The 23,683-nt window shown below is 34.8% G+C and overlaps 8 protein-coding genes across 9 annotated transcripts in view; 3 read left to right on the top strand and 5 right to left on the bottom strand.

Annotated features, from left to right (window-relative positions):
- Chpf (Chondroitin polymerizing factor) overlaps nucleotides 1-11,473 on the top strand; it is a 32,214-nt gene extending 20,741 nt beyond the window's left edge. Inside the window, exons 3-7 of the mRNA XM_014238898.3 lie at nucleotides 7,803-7,958; nucleotides 8,074-8,670; nucleotides 8,736-9,047; nucleotides 9,102-9,282; nucleotides 9,353-11,473. Of these exons, the coding sequence (XP_014094373.2) occupies nucleotides 7,803-7,958; nucleotides 8,074-8,670; nucleotides 8,736-9,047; nucleotides 9,102-9,282; nucleotides 9,353-9,777 (1,671 nt within the window). The 3' untranslated portion in view covers nucleotides 9,778-11,473. The remainder of the gene's footprint in view (nucleotides 1-7,802; nucleotides 7,959-8,073; nucleotides 8,671-8,735; nucleotides 9,048-9,101; nucleotides 9,283-9,352) is intronic.
- A 284-nt stretch (nucleotides 11,474-11,757) lies between these two features.
- LOC106620405 (probable alpha-aspartyl dipeptidase) lies at nucleotides 11,758-13,074 on the bottom strand. The gene is made up of 3 exons (XM_014238900.3): nucleotides 12,738-13,074; nucleotides 12,106-12,666; nucleotides 11,758-12,040 (listed from the first exon to the last, which is right to left on the bottom strand). The coding sequence occupies exons 1-3, from the start codon at nucleotides 12,833-12,835 to the stop codon at nucleotides 11,977-11,979; spliced, it is 723 nt and encodes a 240-aa protein (XP_014094375.1). The 5' UTR covers nucleotides 12,836-13,074; the 3' UTR covers nucleotides 11,758-11,976.
- Nucleotides 13,075-13,357: 283 nt separating this feature from the next.
- Nucleotides 13,358-14,781, bottom strand: Fer3HCH (Ferritin 3 heavy chain homologue). 2 transcript variants are annotated; one of them, XR_004977746.2, is made up of 4 exons: nucleotides 14,478-14,781; nucleotides 14,159-14,380; nucleotides 13,837-14,087; nucleotides 13,358-13,466 (listed from the first exon to the last, which is right to left on the bottom strand). XR_004977746.2 is itself a non-coding variant. In XM_014238922.3 (3 exons), the coding sequence occupies exons 1-3, from the start codon at nucleotides 14,613-14,615 to the stop codon at nucleotides 13,890-13,892; spliced, it is 558 nt and encodes a 185-aa protein (XP_014094397.2). In that variant the 5' UTR covers nucleotides 14,616-14,781; the 3' UTR covers nucleotides 13,485-13,889. The 2 variants fall into 2 exon arrangements, 1 of the variants encoding a protein (XP_014094397.2); XM_014238922.3 differs by lacking the exon at nucleotides 13,358-13,466 and having other exon boundaries at nucleotides 13,485-14,087.
- Nucleotides 14,782-14,900: 119 nt separating this feature from the next.
- On the bottom strand, nucleotides 14,901-17,417 carry lic (dual specificity mitogen-activated protein kinase kinase lic). Its single transcript, XM_014238919.3, has 5 exons — nucleotides 16,810-17,417; nucleotides 16,350-16,740; nucleotides 16,159-16,291; nucleotides 15,799-16,001; nucleotides 14,901-15,742 (listed from the first exon to the last, which is right to left on the bottom strand). The coding sequence occupies exons 1-5, from the start codon at nucleotides 16,869-16,871 to the stop codon at nucleotides 15,539-15,541; spliced, it is 993 nt and encodes a 330-aa protein (XP_014094394.1). The 5' UTR covers nucleotides 16,872-17,417; the 3' UTR covers nucleotides 14,901-15,538.
- A 215-nt stretch (nucleotides 17,418-17,632) lies between these two features.
- Nucleotides 17,633-18,499, bottom strand: LOC106620406 (UPF0488 protein CG14286). Its single transcript, XM_014238901.3, has 3 exons — nucleotides 18,231-18,499; nucleotides 18,036-18,170; nucleotides 17,633-17,975 (listed from the first exon to the last, which is right to left on the bottom strand). Exons 1-3 carry the CDS (start codon nucleotides 18,391-18,393, stop codon nucleotides 17,671-17,673), a joined length of 603 nt encoding a protein of 200 aa, XP_014094376.1. The 5' UTR covers nucleotides 18,394-18,499; the 3' UTR covers nucleotides 17,633-17,670.
- A 247-nt stretch (nucleotides 18,500-18,746) lies between these two features.
- RpL30 (ribosomal protein L30) lies at nucleotides 18,747-19,823 on the top strand. The gene is made up of 4 exons (XM_014238916.3): nucleotides 18,747-18,802; nucleotides 18,880-18,942; nucleotides 19,036-19,181; nucleotides 19,611-19,823. Exons 2-4 carry the CDS (start codon nucleotides 18,922-18,924, stop codon nucleotides 19,777-19,779), a joined length of 336 nt encoding a protein of 111 aa, XP_014094391.1. The 5' UTR covers nucleotides 18,747-18,802; nucleotides 18,880-18,921; the 3' UTR covers nucleotides 19,780-19,823.
- An 81-nt stretch (nucleotides 19,824-19,904) lies between these two features.
- LOC106620417 (transcription factor grauzone) lies at nucleotides 19,905-22,184 on the top strand. Its single transcript, XM_014238915.3, has 5 exons — nucleotides 19,905-20,021; nucleotides 20,081-20,313; nucleotides 20,380-21,404; nucleotides 21,481-21,859; nucleotides 21,918-22,184. Exons 2-5 carry the CDS (start codon nucleotides 20,200-20,202, stop codon nucleotides 22,110-22,112), a joined length of 1,713 nt encoding a protein of 570 aa, XP_014094390.1. The 5' UTR covers nucleotides 19,905-20,021; nucleotides 20,081-20,199; the 3' UTR covers nucleotides 22,113-22,184.
- A 231-nt stretch (nucleotides 22,185-22,415) lies between these two features.
- LOC106620400 (neuferricin homolog) lies at nucleotides 22,416-23,600 on the bottom strand. The gene has a single exon (XM_014238894.3). The coding sequence runs from the start codon at nucleotides 23,539-23,541 to the stop codon at nucleotides 22,714-22,716; it is 828 nt and encodes a 275-aa protein (XP_014094369.1). The 5' UTR covers nucleotides 23,542-23,600; the 3' UTR covers nucleotides 22,416-22,713.
- Between the last annotated feature and the right edge of the window lie 83 nt (nucleotides 23,601-23,683).

The raw sequence follows: 23,683 nt of genomic DNA, 5'->3' as shown, positions 1-23,683 counted from the left end.
AAATTATCATATCGCTCCACATTTTCGCTTAGTTTGTTTGATATGTGAATTTTGCCCAAATATTTCGGATTATATTTGACGTCTCTTTTGGGCAATGACCTGCTAACCATATTCCCACTTAAATTATTTCATTCAGAATGTTTAAATATTTTGAAGCAAATATTTTTCTGTTATCTTTTAATCGAAAACAAACGGAATGGGTGAAAAAACTGCAGACATGTTCGCCGCATAGTCACGCATGTAGTCCATTGAAAAGCGTTAATCAAAAGGCTTGCTCGGCAATCTTCTGGGTGTCAGCGACATGAAAATGTGATGACAGCAGAATTTTGGACGCATGCTCTTGACTTGCGAACATTTAGATACATGCGTGGATGTGCTTATGTAAATATGTATATAGGTATATATACTTATGCTAAATGTACGTTTAAAAGTTGATCGTGCCACGCTTTGGCGTTTTTTCGTTTAACATAAGCTATATTTCGGTTTTAGTTGCGCTTTAATTAAATTTTATATTTTATTTGTTCTATAAATTATGTGTTGACTTCCCGAATAAGCATGCACGCGCAAACTAGCAGTGAAATTACACAAGCCTAATCAAACAGTCAGGCGAACAGGCCAACGGACGGGCACGTAAATCAAGTCATGCCACTTTGCGACCACTCAGATTAACGTAAATACTAGTATATATGTATGTATGTAAGTCATATATGTACATATATACATTTAGTTATGCATATACTGTTAACATACAAAATAATTCGATACCATTTCAAAAATATGAGGTGAGAATTCGTCAGTGATTTTTTATTCGAGTTCAATGATTTATTGCTGACCCTGAAAATATGTAAAAAGAAGCAACGCCACCAAGCATTTCATTACAAAAATAAATATCGTAAGTAAATATACATACATACATAGCGACATACATATATGCGTACGAGGATGGCTCAGCAAATACTTAACCTCACCGCCCGATAGCTGAATTATCACAAGATATACTTGCTATCGGGCAATGACCTCCTATTCATATTCCCACTCAAATTGTTCCATCATAGACGACTACTGTCTGCCGAATCAGACTCGAAGTTTTGTTTTGACGGCATGTGGAAGCGGCGTGTCCATAGATTTTAGACGAATTCGGAAAAAGCAATATCTAACGGTGATTCGAAGCAATGAATTCAAATAGTTGAAACAACAACATTAGAGTTTGTTGCTGTTCAAGCCCAATACGAAGCATTTTCTGCATAAGCTGCGTCAACGAAACATGGATCCACTGGCACACACACACACCACAAGGCAAGAAACTGTAGAAACAGTAAGCTATCCCCAGCGAACATGCTCGAGAAAAGGCGAAGATTGTTCTAACGACCAGAAAGATGCCACCGTTTTCTAGTGTTCACAAGGTGTAATCTACAGAAAGACTCAAAGGTCACAGGATTCTACTGTGCCAATTCGCTGAATTACAGAAAATATGGTCTCTTTTGAAGAAGAAACAATTCTCTTTCAACATGGCAAACCAGCGGATCACACCTCCGTCGTCGCCACGGCTAAAACGCCGAAATAGGCTACCATATCCTCCCGATTCTTCATATTTGGAACCGTCACTAGCTTGCTATAATTTGAGTCGAATATGGTGATAATGGAAGACACGAAGGCCCACTTTGCAGAACACCAAAAATAACATTTTTCCGAAGGAGAGACTGTACGAATTTGGTCGCTGCGTCAAGTGTATCAAGCTGAAAAGAGACTACGTTGAGACTTAATCATTTTACCAAAATTTTCGTTTTTTTTTTGTTTGTAGACCAAATAATTATCAGACCGCCCTCGTACATGCATACGTACAAATGTATTTATAACAGTAATTTCTTGAAATTGTATCACAACAGAGTCTCCTACTCTTCCACACTGTCGGTATATTAAATTTAGAATTTGATAGCAGATAGTTCTGCGTCTTTCTCCGCGGACTTACCAAGCGGCATTGTAGGCTCTTAAAGACCGCATAAATTGTGAGGTACGCCAAACCACTAGCAGACGCGAGGACAGACAGGCAATGCGCGACTCAGTCAAGTGTCGACTGCTGCAGCCGCTATGCTCAACGAATAAATCGAGGCCGACTGGGCATTTGGCTACGGCTGCTCAATTAAATGTTAGAGTACTTAACTAATTTGCATCTGACGTTTATTATTATTCGTTTTCTTCAGTTATTTCTGTATTTTCAATTAATTTTGATTGCTCGAATTGCCGTTCGTTGATAACGGTTTGGTGCGCCGCAGCTGCTGTGGTGAGTTGGTGAGTCAAATGCGCGGCAATGTCGTCGGCTGTGCAGGCACGACTGCGCATCTTCCGCGTGTCTCTCAAATTCAGGCACACACACAAGCAATACCGCGCTCGGAGCGCAATCGCTAGTCTGTCACTCATTCGCGCATTAGTTAATGGTGTTTGCTTTGGCATTTGACATGCTTAATGTAATTATCGTCAAATGTATTTGCACTCTACAAATTGTTCAAGCGAAATTGCAATGGCCCGTTAACTGGCGCGCTTAATTAAAAAGCAAGCTGCTGATTGCAATTTTTATTGTGCCAACGGCTGCGCGTTCATCGGCAAAGGTCAATGAAATGCACACTCGGCGGCAGTAAATATTGATTACAAAACAATTTGTTTAAAATTCATAACAATTCAACTTAATTGTATTACTACAAGCAAGTTTAGATCAACTTGATATAAGCGGATAATGCATTTTAATTTATTATTGCACTTAATTCTTGAATCGTTAAATTTTAATGGTGGAAAATTATTGCTTGCTACTTTTACGAGCGCATTTACTCGTTGAAATGATTATACATAGATATGTGTTGGCAAATATGTAGTACTATTAAATCTTCTACAATTAACGTCTGGTTTTGTGAATATTGACCAAAGTACGTTACGTCTTTGGTTCGCCGTGGAGTACTTATCGTCATTCGGCTCAAGGCCGTATATAATTGCCGAGCGATGACTCTTGGTTGTCACTACATTGGCAATAAACTCTCTGCAGACTTTCGCATAGAAAAACTAACGAATTTGTTGCGTATCAACCAAACTGCTGTCCCTCTATTGCTAACACTTAAAAGTTTCAGAAGTATTGCTCTGACTTTTTTCGTTAATTTACCGACGTTCTCATGTTTTCGTCATACTCAGGATCCTCACTGGCTTTTTATCACTTTGAGTACACTTGCATTCTTGATAAAGCAGCAATCATATTTTCTTCAAAGGTAAATTGCACGTCGTATACATACTAACAGTTATATCTCACTCTAAATTCAGCCAAGAATCCAAATAACTAAGGGAGAAATTTACGCTCCCCGTTATAACAGACTACTTCCGATTAATACTCCTGATAATTATCGGACTATTTTGTAAAAATTGAACGTGGACACAACAGTTCCACTAATGAATATCTTGACACAACAGCTCGTTTACCCGAAATCATTGACGGATTGGCAATTACGAATTGGTCATTTTGAAGGCAATTAAGGGTAATCAGGCCCACTTTTAAAACTTGTTACAATTCCTCCGCTCCCCATGGGACCCTTACCTTTTGTGGGCGTGTTAATAACAGAGTCGGTTTCATATCGATGTCCACTTAACTTATCCGTCACAACGAGAGATTGGTCAGCAGAATTCGAAATAATTTCATGCCGCATTTCAACCAAATTATTTGTGGATAAACTCAAAACAAATATTTAAGCAATTCACAAGCTTCGTCTTATGTCTTATGTCGTATTTCAATAGTCTTAAAAAATACGACACTTGTGAGCACCCCTTAATTGTTGTATGTCATATTGTGTAATATTTCTTCACTTCACCAGCTGGTAGTGAAAAATTAATAATATAACTATGCCACGAGAAAATAAAAATAATAAAATTAAAGCTTCTTGATATTGAACCGCCGGCATTTTAGTTTGCATTGCAACCACAAAAACAATAAAATATTTATACTTATATATCACTTTTCTTCATCTTAATTTACCTGAATATCGTGGCTTCCTTCCATATTTTTAAAGAAATTGATGAAACTTATTTAATTAATTAATTTGAGATACTTAAACGTCAATAATAAAAAAAGTAAACAGATACAGCTGATAGAGTAGCACACTCAAAAAACAGTTGCGTTTCTTATATCATAGAAAAGTATAAAATAATCTCTATTTCGATCGGTCAGTTTGAATGACAGCTACATACTATATGCTATAGTAGTCTGATTTGCACAATTTGTTCGGATATTATACCGAGGCCTTGAACTTATGCGTTTTTCGTGATGATATCTCGTCAAATGTAATTGTTTTTCATACAAAGACTTGAATTTGATCGATCAGTTTGTATGCCGGCTATATGCTATAATTATTCGATATCGGTGATTCCGATAAATATACAACATTTTGGGGAGAAAAGGACGTGTAAAAAATTCCACTTCGATAACTCAAAATCAGAGGCTTGTAACCCAACTTAGAAAGTTTCTTATTGATAAATACTGACAAGGGATCGCACTGTATGTAATTTAAGGATCTAAAGTATATGTAAATGATAAAGTTAAATTTTCTACAGATGTCGTAGGAATTCATTTTATCGTTGTTATTGATCTTGTAAATTTCCCCAAACAATATTGAGAAATACTACCGCGTCAACAGTCTTTCTCCGAATATAAATATGGGTACGTTCCCGTGATGTACTGTACTTTTTCATTTGGTATCTTATTTTATAATATGACTTAAAATGTAAATTTAAGGCAAAGAAGCATTCCTAGCTAGTTTCTAACTGAACACTACCCCCTTGAAAGCAAAGTGAAGTGGGTCAGGGTTGTCAAATCATAATATGACTTCGATATACGTTCTTCTATATATTCAACACAAAATTTGCGGTCTTAGACTCACTACTTTTTCAGTGGAAAACAAACAGTAAAAATGCCTGCACGCCACAACCGAAAACAAATATGCAAAAGCAAACACACACGATGCATAATGTTTACCATAAACGCATTTTTATTTGTATTTGTAAAATCATAAAGGTTTCCTGCTGAGTCATTATTAAAATTTGAAGTTTACGCCTTTTGATATTTCCAATACCCCCCACACCCCTAACACTGTTTTTTGATGATTCAATTCTTCTGCGAAAATGATCACACACACACACACACATAAGTATATATTTCTTAAGTTAGTAGATTCCCAACATGCAGCGTTCTACTTTGGCAATCTAAACAATAAAACTTCTTTTGCGGAAAATTTATTAAAACAGATATATGAAATAGTAATATGCGGCTACCAACAACAAGGCCCCCATGTGTGTGCCTAGAGTATTGACTTCCTAGTTGAGGCATAAACATTTGTAAACATAAAACGTTTGTTGGTGTTGTTGTTGTTGATTTTGATCTTTCGCGCATCTACAAGTATGTATTTGCTTTCTGGCAAGCATTAAATAGCACAAGAGATGAAATGCGAAGTTGAAAGCACACACACAAAACGTTGACAACGCGTGAAGATTCTCCAAAAAGCGCTATTGTCAAGCGCACAAGCACAAGAAACCACACAAAAAGGAAGATTCTTGGAAATCATTAAAGGTCTGTCGCCTAGTAAAAAAAAGCAGAGCAGTGTCGCGGCAGCATTTAACTCAAGGTTAAAATAAAATGCTCATAAAGCGAGTACATAACTCGCAAAATTTTTCAATGCATGACTTTAATGGCGGTTAAACTGGCGCAGATCTCACCAACCCACTAATAAAATACAAAAATGTACTCGTGCATACAAAGTATACATACATATGTATATGTTTATTTGTTATGAAGACATATGCAACACAGATGTACATATGTATGTATGTATTGGCATATACTCGTACATACTCACAAGTACCACAAATTTGTTAAATCATATAATTGTAGCATCGGCCAGATTGTTTTTTTAATAATAACTGCTTAGGCCCGAACACGTAAAGGAGATCAATTTATCGTATATCATTGTTTTGAAAATACCCAAAAATTATGGACAGTTCACTTTTTGGATAACCCATCTTCTCAAAATGGTGCACCAAAAGCTTTGCAACCGATTCGGTATAATAATTGTTGTCTACTTTTTGGAGCACTGATAAAAATCCGTCGATTATAATGGCAATATGAAAAAATTAAGAGTGACGAATCGAACAACAACTGGTATGAATCAAATATACTTTCATAATCAACATAAGTTTAAAGAGTAGCATTTGGTAATACCATCTAGTAATGCTGTAAAACAATCGATAGCATCGAAGAGAAGTAACTTTCATGGGGAAAAACTATCGATAGTATTTTTTAAACCATCGAAACCACATACCCTCTGGTATTAGATTCTTGCTGGAAAAATTGTAGTTAATTTCCTATGTTTCCTTTGTTTTCAAGAGCAGAACTCACTAACGCAGCGTAGTTGAGAACTGAAAATGAAATGAAAAGAAGAGTAATTTTAGCGAGAATCCAATTTTCCTTATACTTTTTATAAGCCTCGGCTGGGATGGACTTCAGTACCTTCAGCGAAATTTGGTTTTTTCGTTTTTGGTTCATTTATGGAGCGCCATTCGCTAAATTGTTGGACAGTTTCGACGTCATATTCATAAATACACAGCATACATAAATACACAACATTCTGCAAAATGTAAAAATCGAGCGGGTATAACCCCTTAAGTGAAGAGACCTACATACATATTTCTTTTCTCCGATCATATCATTATATTATTTTCGTAGTGGGGCCACCGCTATTATAAAAAAAAAATATCTTAGTCGAAACTAAGATCGCGACACGATTACGATTCGTTTATTATTAACGAATAGAAAATTTCTCATTATTGCTAGTCGTAATTTGTTGTGCACGGCGTGGTCGACATAATATTCTTGTTGTAACAGCTTTTAACAGTTTCCATGAGAGCGATAGACACTGAAGTGAGTGTTTTGTGATCGTTTGGCGAAGGCGTCCCAAAAACTGCTATTAGGATGTTCAATTTATAATTGAATATCCAATAAAATTAAAGGATGTGCTGTACGAACTCTTAAACGACAACAACGTTGTGGCAGTAATTAAAATTTAGTGGGACCCCCCTTTGATAGTGCTCAATATGATACTTAGTCCCAAATCACCTTCTCTGAATTGCAAAGACCAAATACAAAATATCTGAACGAAGCGTAGATACAGCCAACAAGACGGCGCAACATGTCACACAGCTCGTGCCATAATCGATTTATTGAAAGACATGTTTGGTGACCGCCTAATTTCACGTTTTGGACCTGGGAATTGGCCTCCAAGATCTTGTGATTTAACACCGCTAGACTACTTTCTGTGGAGTTATGTAAAGCCATTGGTCTATGCGATACGATATACGGCCACAAATGTTGGAAAAAGTCGCCGAAAATTGGACGTCCAGATTGGACCACATCCGAGCTATCCGTGGCGGTGGTATGCCAGAAATCATATTTAAAATGTAATGTCACAAGATTATCTTTCGGATAAATAAAATTCATGTCAATCGAATAATCATCGTTGTTTTATTGCAATTTAAAGTTCTATACCTCTAAAAAAAAACACCCTTTATAATACTTTCTTATATCTCTAACATTCTTTTTTAAAAAAAACTGTTCAACGAAATTGTAGTTTTCAAAAATTCTGCTACTTTTCTCAAGTGTGTCCACTAAATTCTTTTCTGGTTTTAAAGTTTTTTATACAAATATTTTAAGCTTAAATTTATTTGCTAAAACTATTCTACCAATTTATCAAATTAACTGAAATTTCAATCATATTTTTTAGGGTGTGCATGAAGACATTTACGGTTTACAGCCACACATGAAATTGTTCAAGGATTTAAATATACTTGCCAGAGATGAAGCTTTCCGAAAAGCGGCTGCTGTGTATCCCGTAACATCGATGGACGATTTCTATCGACTGCATGCCTATTTTTCTCGGGTAATTTTTGGCATTCTTTTTTACGTGATTAAAATAACACCCATACATAACAACGAATATATAATACAATATATACGAGTATTCAAGCCGGATATAATTTATTTACTTTTTTCAGCATCACTTAGAACTGGTGCAGCAGCGCAGCTTTGACTTGGAGCGCAAATCATATCAAATAGCTAACGGTTCAATATCGAATAACATACTCGAAATACGCTGGCCACTCGGTGTGCCACTTGGCTCAGCGCCCGAAACGCGACATGACATCATAACATGGCACCTCATCAACAGCACACACATCTTCCTACCCAACGCCGAAAATATCGTCGAGCCACTGAGTCACACTGACAAGTTGGATTTCGACAAAGTGCTTGAAATTGCAATTGCCTATGGCAAGCGGAAATATCCACACTTGCAATATGTTAATTTGCATACGGTTTACAGGAAATTCGATGCAACGCGTGGCATGGACTATCAGTTTCATTTGAATATGCGCGACACCACACGCTACACCGACGAATCGGTGACGAAGAGTTTTCAAGTTGTTAAACCGCTCGGTCGTGTCGAGGTGATACCATCACCATATGTCACCGAAAGCACGCGCATCGCTATAATGGTGCCGACTTTCGAACATCAGGCGGTGAATGGTGTGAATTTCATAACGGAATATGAACGCATTTGCATGCAGAATCAAGACAACACGTTTCTGCTGATGGTGCGTGTTAAGCTAATCCTTTGTTTTATTTTAGTTTTGTTGTTTATTACTGTTTTACTGCACAGATTTTCCTCTATCGCTACGACTCCATAAGCAAAGGTGAGCATGATCCCTTCAAAAGTCTCAAAACACTCGCTTTGAATCTGTCAACGAAGTACAAAAGCGATGGTTCACGCATAGCTTGGGTATCCATACGGCTGCCGCCAATGCTTAGTGATATGCCGCCAATGGCGGATATTATGCTGAACTCCATATATGGACGCAATGATATTTTAAGCGTAGCAGTCGCTGATCTGGCGCTGCCGAAAATCGGCCTGGATAGTCTGGTACTAATGGCCTCCACAGATATTAGCTTCAAAGCGGACTTCTTGAATAGAGTAGGTTTACTGTTGCATAACTGTAATTACAACTACATTTCCATACTACCTTAGGTGCGCATGAACACCATACAGGGTTTCCAAATATACTCACCCATCGGCTTCATGATGTATCCCTGCAGACTGGCGCACTTTTGCAAACAATGTGAGAGCTGTGATGTGAGCCAAAGTTCTGGCTATTTCGACAAGTGGAATTATGATCTAATCGCCTTCTACAGTCGTGATTATGTGCAAGGTTTGCTCATATATAAATATAACAACTACAAATTTCTTAACGCTCACAATAATGTCTCTTACCATTTCAGCGCGCAAATTGATTGAGTCAACATTGCCCATCACACGCACCGACAATGACATTGAGCTGCTACTCAGCCGCAGCGTTCAGAAAATCAACACCATTTTGGATATGTTTGTGGCCTCGCAGCTGCCGGTGCATATACTGCGCGGCACCGAGCCCAATTTGCGTTATGGCTTCGCGATCAGGAATCATATAAGTAATGGTAAAGAAATGCTTAATTGTCCGGCGCTACAATCTAATGCCGAAGCGGGTAATAAGGTACCGCCACAGTTATACAACGAAATACCACAGCGTTACGATGCGTTGCGCGTTGAGAGTGACACGGCGCATGCGCACGGCTTGGACAGTCGCAAATGCATACATTTGGCGTCGCGCAAACAAATCGGCGACGCGATCTTGCGTTTCGAAGATCGTAGCATTCTGCACAAATAGATAGTTAAGTGTACAGTTGCACAAAGCAATAACGTGCGAATTTAAGCGGTTGAAGAAAATCTGCACTAACTCATTGTGAATGAGCGTAGTGTTTGATTTTTTTTTTGTACTCTTTTTTTTTTGTTTTTTTTAATGCCAACTTGGCTACTGCGCAGTTAAACTGCATGCGTCAAGGGCATGCTAACTATTTAATGCTCAAACATTTGCTTTCGTTTAAGCATATTTTATGATTTTTCTTTTTTCTTAAGAAACGAAAAAAGTTAGTACTTTTTTATTTTAGTCTACTATGCCAAAATGCTTGCACAATTTTTTAATTATGTTACATGCGAGTTGTGTGTGTATTTTAGTGTTAATTAATTTATTATAATTATTTTATTTTTCGTATTAAAACGGCTGAGCTACAGTTGATTCCTATCGATTGAATGTAACGAAATGACTTTTTTATGTAATTATGTAATTTACAAGTGCATTAGTGCTATCATATACATACATATAAATCTATCTAGTGTGTAAATATGTAGTTTTGTAAGTGGCGCAGGAACTATTTGTTTGTAGTTATTTTTGTATGTATAATGGCTGTTAAGTGTGTTTTATCTACGTCATCGAAGTAGAAAAATGCCCAAACTTCTCCTTTCCAATTGCAAATACGTATATATATATATATTTACCTATCTACGCATACATACAAATGTACGTGATAATTTGTAAGCAAGCATTTTAAAGTAATTTGGTGTTCAGTTACTAATATGCGACTTTCAAATTACACTCTATTTGTTAGCCTCTCGCATGTGTCCTATCATTTTAGTGCCTTAAGTATTTTATATTCATCTCGCCATGACTGCCAAGTATTCTGTTTGCATGAAATATGTAATTTAAAAAAATGTATATAAATGTATGCACGGACGCACATACATATGTTAATATATTTTTGTATAACAGATTGTAATTAAATATTGTACGTAAATGAATTTCATTCCTTATGTAAAAAGGAGCGTGCTATATACATACATGCAAACCTATGTATGTATATATTTGCAGTTTCCAGTGTAATTAAGTGAATTTCCGTTTCTTTCTACCTCTTTCTCATTTTCCATAGGAAACTAAAAAAAAAAATATATAAAAAAAATAAAAGAATTTGTAAATAGTTTAATGTTTAGTTTTAAAAGAAATTATACTGTAGCTGTTATATGATTAAAGGTGCCAAAGCTTTTAAATTTCTATTAATTTGATATGCTCTAATTTGTTTTAAGAATATGAACAACGAAATAATTAAAGTATTATATTTAGTAATAGGCAAATTATATTAGCAGGGCAGTAAAAGTAAGCAAAACTCAAAGATCTATTGTATAAAATGATGATATAATTAAAATTTGTTATTTAAAAATCATTTCATATAGGAAAAATATATAATTTCACAAAAATTTTGTATTTGTGTGCGAATGTTCCCTACGAAAAGATATTCGATATATGTTGTGGCGGTTAAAAATGTTGTCGCTAAAACTTTTTTTTAATCTAAACAGTTCGTAGAATAAAATTACTTATTATAATTTATATACTCATTTATATGCAAGAAAATAAGTGTTAAACGTCTCAAGTAACGATATCTCATACAATTTTGTTTTATAATAATATATGTATGTATGTATGTATATTGATTTGCAGAAGTATAATAAATTCAGTTGAGTGCCTAAAGTTACATATATAATATTTAAATTTCACTTCTATCGAATATCTGCGCATGTATATTGCAGCGCTTATTCATAATACCAATCTGCATATACATAAAGGTATTTTATGTTTCGTAATTAAATTGGACACTAGAACTAGCGGCGCAAAACAAATGAATAAATGATAAGCTGTTTAAGTTATTTTACATGTGTATACTTTAAAATAAACTTTGTTATACATACATACATTCGTATGTAGATAAAATGCAGTTATAATATCGATTCAAGCAAATAAAATAATAAAAATCAAAAGTTGAATGTGGAGTAAATGCCTTTTATTTGTCAAATATTATACGTTAAGCATAACAGTTAATAGCAGCAGCACAATAATTCAGCACGAATGCAAGAACAATGTACATATATATATGTATGTACAATGACAGTGAAAAACACAACAATGCACTAGATATAAATACTTCAGTTTGACATTTAAATTCAATTTAAACGAATGTATTTCATTCGCTCATACAATTTAAGATCGACTTAAAAGAAAACTCAGGTCGGTGTTTGGTGCAAATTCAACTTGCTCCTTATTACTGCAAAAGAAAAGTTAAACATTTTGTGTTTAACTTTACATAGCTACAAAAACTACTTTACTTACGCCATAAACAATTTCGCATTACGATCGCCAATTAAAACGGCCTTATCGCCCTCCACCAATAAAGCGGTGCCCTCGCGTAAGCCCAACACCGGCTTTTTATGATACTCAATAAATTCGTTAATGCGTTCGTCACGCGTCTCACCTTTATGACGTGTCGTTGCGTCGGGTTCCATATAATGTGGATTGATGTTGAATGGCACCAGACGCAATGCGTCAAATGTGGGTGGAAACGTCACCGGCATATCGTTTGTTGTATGTATGGAAAGTGTGGCCACATTAGTGCCGGCACTCGAACCAATATACGGTATACCTTTTTTGAGTACACGTTCACGTATTATAGGTAATAGATTTTCATCGTAAAGCGCTTTAAGCAATACAAAAGTATTGCCACCACCGATGAACAGTGCCTCCGCCTGCAGCACTGCTTGTATGGGATTCTGTTTTACGTGTAAGCCTTCAACTTTAAAACCCCATGGAGATAGTGTGTTTTCAACAAGCTCTGTGTATTTATTGTAATCGTTCTGTGCATACGGAACAAAGAGCACCGTTTTCACATTGCGTCTACACACGAAGTATGTAAAAGATATATTGGTTAAAATTATTTTTATGCATTGTAGTGAATTTGTACTTACTTTGATAAAAATTCCTTTAAATGTTCTTTCGCATGCTCCAAGAACTCATAACCATGGACGCGTGAAGAGGATAGCAAAAAAATTGAACGAGGTGACATTTTTTATCACCACACTTTCGAAACTATGGAAATTAAGTCTGAGAATTCGCGCAGAGCAAGAGCTTTGTACCGTTTGTGCAGATGGTTGCGAATCAAATTATTTATGTGTAGACAACTTTACTACACATTTAATTTACTGAAATAATAAAAAAAGATACTGTTAAAGATAAGGCTTATTATCGATTTTAGCTATACGAAGAAGAATAACAATCAACAACAATTGCAGTTGTTAAACGTTGACAACTGAAATCAGCTGTTTGCGTATTTCTACTGATAAGAGAAAAACCGGTTATCTGTGTATCCGGTAGCTGCTCAATTGTCCAATGATGCTTTTAAATATATTTTTTTCAAACTATCTACTCACAAACGTAGTTGTTTTGTTCAAATTTGAATAAATATAAGATATATAGTATATAATTTATATCAATTAGCTGAGATTGTTTATATATATATAACAATTTTTCGATTAAATATTAAAAAATTCGATAGTTTTTATTAATTATATAATTTTTTTTGTAAAAGTAAACGCTGCCACCACAGTCATTTTAGCATTTTTTTATGCCTTTATCGCCCTAAAAGCATTGCCTTGAAGAAATGTACTGAATAACTTATATCTCTGTACGAAAGTTATCTGCAAATGATAGACAAATTTATTATTGTTTTTAATTTCCGTTTTATTATTATCTAATATATATATTTTTAACATATATTTTTTATATTAGTAGCAATAGCACACCATACTGTAGCTTTTACTCTCAGCTTTCCTTAGGAGCATATTTTTTCACCAAAATAAAAGTACATAATTGACATACATACATATATGTAGACGTTTTAACGATTCAAGCATAAATTTAAACATAAAATATGCGTAATAGTTGATAAAAGATATATATTCACAGTACATATCACAAAAGTTTTGTATAAACATAGGTAGCGAGTGCAAGCAATACTCTGTCTGTGTATTCTATTTTCATCTTAACATTCAAAATATATTAGTTTACCTTTTACGCAAAATATTAAATTGTTTGCCATTTGATTTTGTATTTTCAATACTCTAATGCATATCCTTGCCCTTAATATCTTTATCAAATATATGCACACCCAATTCTTTTTCACATCTTTCTATTTGGGTTATATAATCGGCTAACTGTTTCTGCGCATCCACTTGTTCAACAAGGAAATTTGTTTCTAAAAAGTCACTTAAATGTGGATCGTTGTGCTCATTTGCCAAAGCATGCAAAGCCAACAAGGACTTAATGAGGAAAATTTAAATATAATATTACTACGATTATGTGCATAGATTCAATAAGTAGTGGAGCTCACCTCGTTAACTGTCTTTTCCATATCCAAAGCTTCAATTAGCGCCGCCTTAACGGTTGTAAACTGAAATTGCGGCGCTGGTAACTCCTCCAAGCATATGGTGCCGCCTCGTTTGTTTATGTATGTCATCAATTGTACTGCGTGTTCACGCTCTTCTGAACTAGCAGACTTGAAAAATCCATATAATCCAGGTAAGGCGACATCGCTGCGGTCGAAATGATGAGCCTTTCAAAAAATATATATTTACATTTTATGGTATATGTATGTACATACATATATAGAAACAAACGTATTTTGTAAATTAAATACTCTTTATGCATACCATAGCTAAGTAATCGTAGCTTGACTTCAATTCCAAATGTATTTGTTTGTTAATAGCATTTTCGCATTCGCTGGCAAAATTTTGTCGCACCATCAAACACATGAGACGCCGGAATTGTAAACGACCGGCGAAATTCATAATTCCAATTGGAGCTAAAATGACAATCTGATTTTCTTACTTTTGAGACAAATGAAGTGAAAAATAAAGTTGATTTTTATCGTTTCCGTATTTTGTAAGTTTGTTGGTATAAATATGTATGCAGTTGCATAAAGTGACAGATAATTGACAGGACATACTGCAGCATATTCAATGCGCCGGTCCAATTTTTGTTGTTTATGCATATTTTACAAATAAAAATAATTAATTTGTGCGAATAAAATTTAACATTTTTAACACCCTTAAAAAGAATAACAACTACAAAGCTTTAGGCGATTAGCACACAGTTTATTTCAGTTTTTCATGAATTATGCGCTTAGTATTATTTTACCACATTACATTTCTTTCGTAAATATTTATGGTTTTTTTTTTTGATTTTTTGCTTCGATATTATTTATATTTTTATTTTCAGCACATACTTAAAGTATTTTATGCTTTTTTATTACGGCATGAATAACAATTTTATATTAAAATCTAAATAGGCACACTTAATTCTCCAAGATTGAATTTATAATATTCATAGATCTTTATATTTTATTAATTAATTGTTATTGGTTGTCGAATGATAAATCTCTCATCATTACGCATTTTGTTTTTATAAAACATGTATGTTTTTCTCTTTATAAGACAACAGTTTTCAAAATACTATGAAACAATTACATCTTCACGTCCTACATAATGTAACATCTGATACACTTGTTTTTAAGGCATAATTAGTAAGTATCGTTTTTTCATTTCGTAATTTTAGCCTTTTATATTTTTTTAACTCACTGCGCTAAATTAGTTTAAAGTGTTTATAGGAGTGTTAATTGTTTATTATAAATCGTTTACTTAACCACTATTATTTTTTCTTCAATTATTAATATTTTACAGTTCAGTAAGGAAGTAGCCAATGTACGAACCCATTACTCCGGCAAATCCAATATTCTGGACACAAATTCTGAAATATCCGTGTCGCGTTCTATGTGTTCGACAATGAATTCGTGTTTCAGCAGCTGTTCGTAATTGGGACGTGCCTTATAATTTTTCTGCAAGCACTTAACTATAAAGTCTTCGAATTGGGGTGAAAATTGACCAGGTTCAAGACGTGGTGGACTCTCATTCACCACCTTTAATTGTTTTAACAATTTTAGAATGATACAAAATTTATTTACAAAAAAATTACCTGTTTCAATTGCTCAAATGGTGTAGTCCAGTGATTGTATGGAAATCTGCCGGTTGCCATTTCAATCATACTGATACCCAGCGACCAGACATCAGAACGTATATCATATTGAGCTGGATTGCCCTGTGGGTCGATGCGCTCGGGTGCCATGTATGGTTTACACCCAGCATCAATCGTTTTTGCAACAGAATCAACCAAGTAACCTTAAGATAAAAACATATAATACAAATTACTGTTATATCAACATCAACAAGTGGCATTTAGAAGCGTTATGCAATTGCTTTCGCTTCAAGCATGCTGTTATAATGTCAAACTTATTGTGGACATTTATGGGCAGCAACATTACGCATTTTCGCTTACCTGAGATACCAAAATCACACATTTTTACTTCACCACTCCGGTTGATTAAAATGTTTGATGGTTTAACATCGCGATGAATAACTTTTAGTTGTGCATGCAGATAATGCAGCGCATTCACAACCGACATGGCAATCTATAACAACAATTACTTATAAAAATTCTGTAAACAAAAAGGTCACTTAGTTGCATACTTTGCCCAGCACACTTTCTTCCATAGTTAGGTTGTTTCTAAACACCTTTGGGTAAAATTTATCCAAGCTTGTGTCCATTACTTCCATACAAATCCAAACGTCACCTTCTCGGAATAGTGCGCCATAAAAATGCACTGTGTATGGGCAGTCGCTCGAACGCATGGATATGTCCAAGTCCATAAGTAGGCGTTTCTGTTCATTTCGGTTAACTGTCGCTGTTATGCGTTTCACCGCCATTACCGTGCCTGTCTGTTCATGCCTCATTTTTTCCACAATACCATAAGCTCCACGTCCTAAATCGGCAATCTTTTCCAAGCTGTCTGCATTGATTTCAAATTGTTGATTACCTATATTAATTGTAGCACTCGAGTCTAAATTTCTTGGTGGCATACTGCGGGTGAATACATACATAGATTAAAATCAAACATAACAGGGTGCTTTAAATGAATATACAACATACATTTCCGGCTCGGGTTCCTTCTGGATAACAAATTTGAAACCGGGTCGTTGCCTTCCAGCCATTTTTTTAAGTTATAAACTATTACGGAGTACAGGTAGCGTAATAATATTTACCAATGTAAATGTAGGTATTTCTGGTCAACCGACCTTTTTCGACCTTAAGCGAGTTTTCGAGGGGATGTAAACACTTTTTGACTACTAACAGTTTTTTCTGTGGTAATATTTGAAGTTTTGTCGTCCTAAGACTATTTTGAGTTTTCCCAAATTTGGAATTTTCGCGGCTCCATACACATTTACCTTTTATTTTCGGATTGGCTTTCTACCTCGTTTCGTGTGGGCTCGCGCTCGCAACACATTAACTTACTCCAAATGTCACTTTTCTCCTAATTTGGTAATATTTTCTAAAACATTTTACAGTGCAAATATTCAACGCCTTTATTAGATAATTTTCATTAAAAATTTGCCGCCAATATTAACCGATCAGTATTTCTTAAACTTATCCTTTTCCAATTTTTTCGCCGATTCTCGATTCCTATCAAATAAAATCTTGCAAAATTTTCTCGTTTTTCGTTTCGTTGTCTCGTTCGATATCTGCTTGACTGATGTTTCAGTGCTGCCATATCACTACGTAGAAAGTATATAAAGCGAAGAAAACGGTTTCGACATCAAGGGTTAATTCTGTGCGATATAAAATTACATCTTTTTACAAATAAAAATCTCACCGAAAATTACTATTTTATTTAATTAAAAAACAGAAGTACTTGTACAAAGAAAAAGTATGCAGTCTCTTATCATAATGAAATCGTAGGCATATCACTCCCATCTTAAATTCAACATAATTCTTTATTTTCTCAATTTAGTTTTAGCTTTTAATGGACAGTCCACTTAAATTTAAATCATCATTATTTTCATTTACTATAAAGTTAAATTTAAAACCACCGCCAGTTAAATGTAAGTCTTTGGATATGGTTGACCCGTTTTCGTTTTTAATATCTAAACTCTTTATGCCACTTAAATCGTTTTCCGTTGATTCAGAAACATCATCAACGTTAGGAGTCGAAAAATTGAAGCGGAACTCTTTCCCCGTTTGGATAATAGCAGCTTTTTTTAAGAAGCTTGACTTTTTATTTGCTTCAATAGTTTGTGTAAATTTAATTTGTTTAGCCGCTAAAATAAAAAAAACATAGATTAAGGCAAGATATATAAATTAAATGTATATTTGCATACCAAGAGCCATTTTCTTTTCCTCTTCTTTCATTTTAGCACGGTAATCTCCAAGTGCGGCTTTCATAACCTGACGCTTTTTAACAAGCGGTGCAGTTGAACTTTTAAGCACCCGTACATTCTTCACAGTATCATCGGCTGTGATAGTAATTCAACAATTAATAGCTACTCATATAATATGTGTATGTAGAAACTGACCTATCTTTTGAGATAGCTTTCCTGAATTAAGTGCGTTTTCCAACTGCTGAACACACCAACAAAGTTCCAATTCTATTTGTGCCTCATTTTCAGGTGTCTCTCGACGGGGCGCTACTAATGGAGGAGGCTTTTGGAAAGATTTTGGCTTTTTTATTTTGTTCATTTCTTTATTCTTATAGTTTTAATAAAATCAAAAGATATTTTTGTTTGACGTAGATTAGACTTGTGTTGTGAAAATCAAAACAAAATATTTTGACGTTTCGTTATATCTGTACACATGCTGCAGAGGATGTTATTTTTTTTTTAGTGCTACTCGAACAATTTGCTTAGTTATCGATTATAGGTATATAATTTCTACCATGTCATTATCATATTAGCTTACTTAATAAAAATTGTTTAAAAACATTATATTATCCTATTTCTATTTGATTTATCAATATAATTAATGACTTGATGGAAAAGAATTTCAAAAAGAGTTAAATGCATTAAATTTAAATACAACCCTGCACTTGAAGTTTTCTTGACAGCTGTCAACTTAATATTATTTCTTTTCTTACAAATCGTCTTTGGAGGTGGGTGCATTTTTCAATTATTCCGAAGTAAATTCAAAAATCTAAAAAGTTTTTTTTTATTTTAAAACATATTTCAGATTTCCATCTGACTTTGTATTCATAACTAGAGATCAGCAAACATGGTTGCCGTAAAGAAACAGGTATAAATTAATTTGTTCATTGACACGTGGTGATCTGTCCCGACGCCTTATTTAAACATAACCTAACTATGTGAATTTCTATTCTGTTTACAGAAAAAGGCTTTGGAAAGCACCAATGCCCGTTTGGCTTTGGTAATGAAATCGGGCAAATACTGCTTAGGTTACAAACAAGCTTTGAAGACGTTACGTCAAGGCAAAGCGAAATTGGTATTGATTGCCAGCAACACCCCAGCGTTGAGGTGAGCCGCATATACAACCATTTGCAATGTAAAAGTAGAATTACTTGCTGGAGCCATATGGAGTCTTACGAGACTGAGAAGTATGCTCCCACACAAGTTTCCCATATTTGTTTGCATTCTTTTAATCATTTGTAATGGAAGCTATGGAGTGGATACTCTCAGCCAATGTTGCATAGTACTCGAAAATTTGCGGTTTAAAACTACCTTGCAATAACAGACATCCAAATGGTTCCAGCGTAGTAATACAGGTAATGAAATTTTTTAGTTTCATTAGCTTTAGAATGCTTCTAAATGATGAATGTATTAGAATCAGACCTATTGTGTTGATATGCAATTACTACTAGAGACTCTTTCTGAGATGGCTAAATGCTATTCACTCAGATCAGTCGTATATATTTTATTTTATAAAGTGAATTTGTTTACTTTTAGGAAATCTGAGATTGAATATTACGCTATGTTGGCCAAGACCGAAGTGCAACATTACAGTGGCACCAACATCGAATTGGGTACCGCTTGCGGTAAATACTTCCGTGTGTGCACAATGTCCATCACCGATCCTGGAGACTCGGACATCATCCGCTCATTGCCAGACAACTAAATCCAATGATGTAGTTTTATAAATAAAATAAATTTTTAAAACAATTCTCTAGTTTGAAATTATTTGATGTTATTTACAGGGTTTCGGTGAAACGGAACTATAGTAGTGAATACCTTATAATAGATTCGTGATTTGAAAATTAACAATTTGCTTAATTCGTTCAATAACAGTTATTACTGTAGTTGAAGGTACTGATGCTGAAGATCTCGTAGTTGGGAAAGTTGGTTCACCGGCATTTAACGGTCAGTAAAATTTATATTGAAAACGTAAATACTACTTTCGTCTGTGAATACCTCTATAGGTTTATAAACGTCAGCTTGCTTTTTGATACAACCCTGTGCAAATGTTATTAGATGTCTTTTCGTTGGAAAGCTAAACAAAATTTTTTACAAAATTGTAATAAACAATAAATCGAAAAAGATGTTATGCCGATTGTGCATTAGTGATTGTGATCACGATTCTTTAGAATTATTTGATTCTGGTGGGGAAAATACCACAATTTACAATGTTGTTGCGAAATATTTTGAAAAGGAGGTAGGTTGTTCAAAATAATAGCTTCCACTTGTATTAAAACGTTATTTTGTATATAAAATGCATTAGATAAAGAATATGGACAAAGTAAAAGCAGAATTAGATGCAGAACAGTGCCAGGGAGCAGCAGAGTTTACGTCACAGGTGATTTGCGTGAACTGCTGGCGGCACATAGATGATTTCCATCAATGGCAGAAGGAGTTAGTTATCTTAAAAGATGAACGTTTGAAACTACTACAGCAACCATATCAAAGGGAACTGGTAGAAAGTGTTAAATTGGAGATGGAAATGGATGTAAACAACTTAAATATATATGCAGAATCATTTGCTGACGATACTTGTGATAACGACGACTATTTCAATGAGGACACTGAAGATCCTGTAGCTATATGTGAAGCCAAACTTTCAACATCGCCAAAGAAATCGCCTCCTGATGAAGACGTAGAAAATGACGATAATGACAGTCTCTATGACGATATGCCATTATTAAGCAGAAAAAATTTAAGGAAAACCAAAACATCAGCACTTACTAAGAAAAAGACCGGAAGACGAAAAAAAGTAAAAAAAGTTGCTAAAAAAGCTTCAGATATAGATACTGATTTGGATTATGATGATGATGAAAATAAGAATGATGCTAATGGTGTTGAAAAAGTTAAAGAAAAAAGCTCGAAAACCAAGGAGTTTGATGCCTTTATTGCTCAGCATTTCAAGGATCAGTTACCATGTGAATTGTGCGGCCATTTATCTGCTGATTTTACTGAACTACGCACACACTTTCGCGAAGTGCATAACAATAATAAAGGCTATGTATTGTGCTGTAAGCATAAATACAGTCAACGATTTCACTTCGTTGAACATTTGCAAGTGCATTTGAATCCACAAAAGTTTCAGTGCGCCGAATGTGGGAAATGTAGTGCTAATGGCAGAAGTTTAGTGGCGCATATGAATTCTATGCACAAGCCTGAAGCATTAGAGCGGCGTTTCGAATGTGAAGTTTGCCATAAAAAATTCGCAAAATTACCAATTCTAAAAACGCACATGGAGACACATGCGGAGGGTAATCCCGACCACATCTGCAAAGAATGCGGAAAGGGGTAAATAAATTTATTATTTGTCATTATGCATTTATGTATTTATTTGTCAAAACATCGTATTTTCTGCTGTTTCCAGCTTTATTTTAGAGAGCCGCCTTAACATTCACATTCGCAATGTGCATAGTACAGCTTATCACAGTGTTTGTGACCAGTGTGGTAAATCTTTTCGTGGACGTTATGCACTCAAATATCATTTGCTAGAACATGATGGTGCAGGCAAACAACTTTGGCCTTGCGACCAATGTGATGCCAAATTACATTCCAAATTTAGTTTGAAACGACATAAACGCATAACCCATCATGACGGTTCCACTGTGTACGTATGCGGTGAATGCGGAAAAGTAGCTTTAACCGAGGATGCACTAAAGTCCCATAAACGCTACGTACATCAACGAGAGCGTATACACAAATGTACGGTGTGTGATAAAGCGTTTAAGGCTTCAAAAGTGTTAAAAGTATGTACTCGAAATATATCAATTATTTTCCGTAATTATTAATATTACAATTATGTAGGAACATATGACAACGCATACAGGCGAGGACTTGTACCAATGTCCACATTGCCCACGTACATTCAAAGTGAATGCCAATATGCATCATCATCGGAAGAGGAAACATCCAAAAGAATGGGCGGAAAATCGCAGGCACCGGCCAATGTCATTCAAACATATGGATCTTAGCGCTATTTCGAATGAGGTAGTGCTGTAAATGAAGAAATATATAAAATTTACAATTCCATTAAAATAAAAATTATTTCCTACAATATGATTTTATCAAAAACATCAGGTGTTTACTTTTGTTTAAGTCAATTAGATGAATTCCTATCAAGTTTTCTAATATCTCATGAATATGTATCCTTTTTTTATTTTAACTAAAAATAAACCAAAGTATTTTCATTTGTGCAAATGAAGAAATAATACAACCAAACTTACCATCAATCTTATTAATATAACTGATGCTAATGAACTAAGTTTGTTGATTAAAAAACTGTGTAAAATAAAATAACCAATATTTCGGGTAAATATGCTTTTATTTATTATTTTGTACAAAAATTGAACACTAAGGCCTCTCTTATTGTTGGTTATGTTAAGAGCAAATACTTTTTTTTTGTAAAATGATTAAGTACTTAAAATGCTTTAGTATAAAGTGTAACAGGTTAAATACGTTTTGTTTTTTTTACTAAAATTTATAAAAATGTTGATTTTCCACAAAAATTTATAAAAAAGTGTTTCGTTATAAATAACTTTGTATAATATTTTAAAACAGTTCTAGAAACACATACACACACACACATGCACGTTTAATTTTGCTAATCCACCTTATAGTAACACTCATGAGAATGTGGCGCGCAATTATCATACTCCTTCAGCATCACCTCAGTTGTGTCCAAATCTTTTTCTTGCACACAAGCGCAGCGGAAGTTGTTGGCACCAATTTCGAACAACTTTCGTGGATAACCCACCCATTCACGTTGTTTGGCACCACTGGTTGTGGTGCACCAGACATGTGATCCCCGCTCTACTGACCATTCAATATTGCAATCTGGATACACTTCGCGTAATTGTTCGGCTTGCGCTTTGGCAGCTTTCGCTTGTTCCAAAAGCATCATGTATTTGTGATTGTAGACGGTAGCTTCACCCTTTTCGTCATAAAAGCGTCCTATAAGTTTACCTTTGTATACATATTCTTTCCTGTAAAATTGTTGCCAATTTTCTAGACTGATTAGGTCACTGGGTCTTAACGAGACGACATCATCGGCCTTTTCTTCGTCAAACTTTTCGAATTGACCATTTATGAATGAGACAGAAGCATCACGACCTACGAAAAAATTATAGGCGCATCCTGGCCCATAATGCTTTATCCCTTTCGTTACATCGAATACCGTACCAATTATGGCCAAATATAATGGTGCGTCATTTTCACCATTGAATTGTGCCAAATCATCACGCGTGAAAAGCCCTTCACTTAACGCTGCCTCTTCGGGATTTTGGAGTTTAATAGCTATACTTTCACTTGCCGGATCTGCATATTTGTACACAATCCAATTAATAATTTCATTGTAATACACACCGGTAAAAATAGCGATCACTATTAGTAGAAATTGTGGTTTAAAAAGATGTTTTACAAATTCGAACATTTCCACCTGGTCCAAATGCAATTTGATTGTTTACGTCCTGAATGTAAATAGTCAATTACAGGGTTGCCATATATGTAGATATTTATGCTTTTGTAATATTTGACGAATTCTAAGCCATGCCAGAAAAATTATTAATTAAACT

The sequence above is a fragment of the Bactrocera oleae genome, chromosome 5 (assembly GCF_042242935.1).
Source record: "Bactrocera oleae isolate idBacOlea1 chromosome 5, idBacOlea1, whole genome shotgun sequence".
NCBI classification, from domain to species: domain Eukaryota; kingdom Metazoa; phylum Arthropoda; class Insecta; order Diptera; family Tephritidae; genus Bactrocera; species Bactrocera oleae.
The sequence above is the reverse complement of the archived record's forward strand: the minus strand, read 5'-3'. Positions and strand labels throughout refer to the sequence as shown.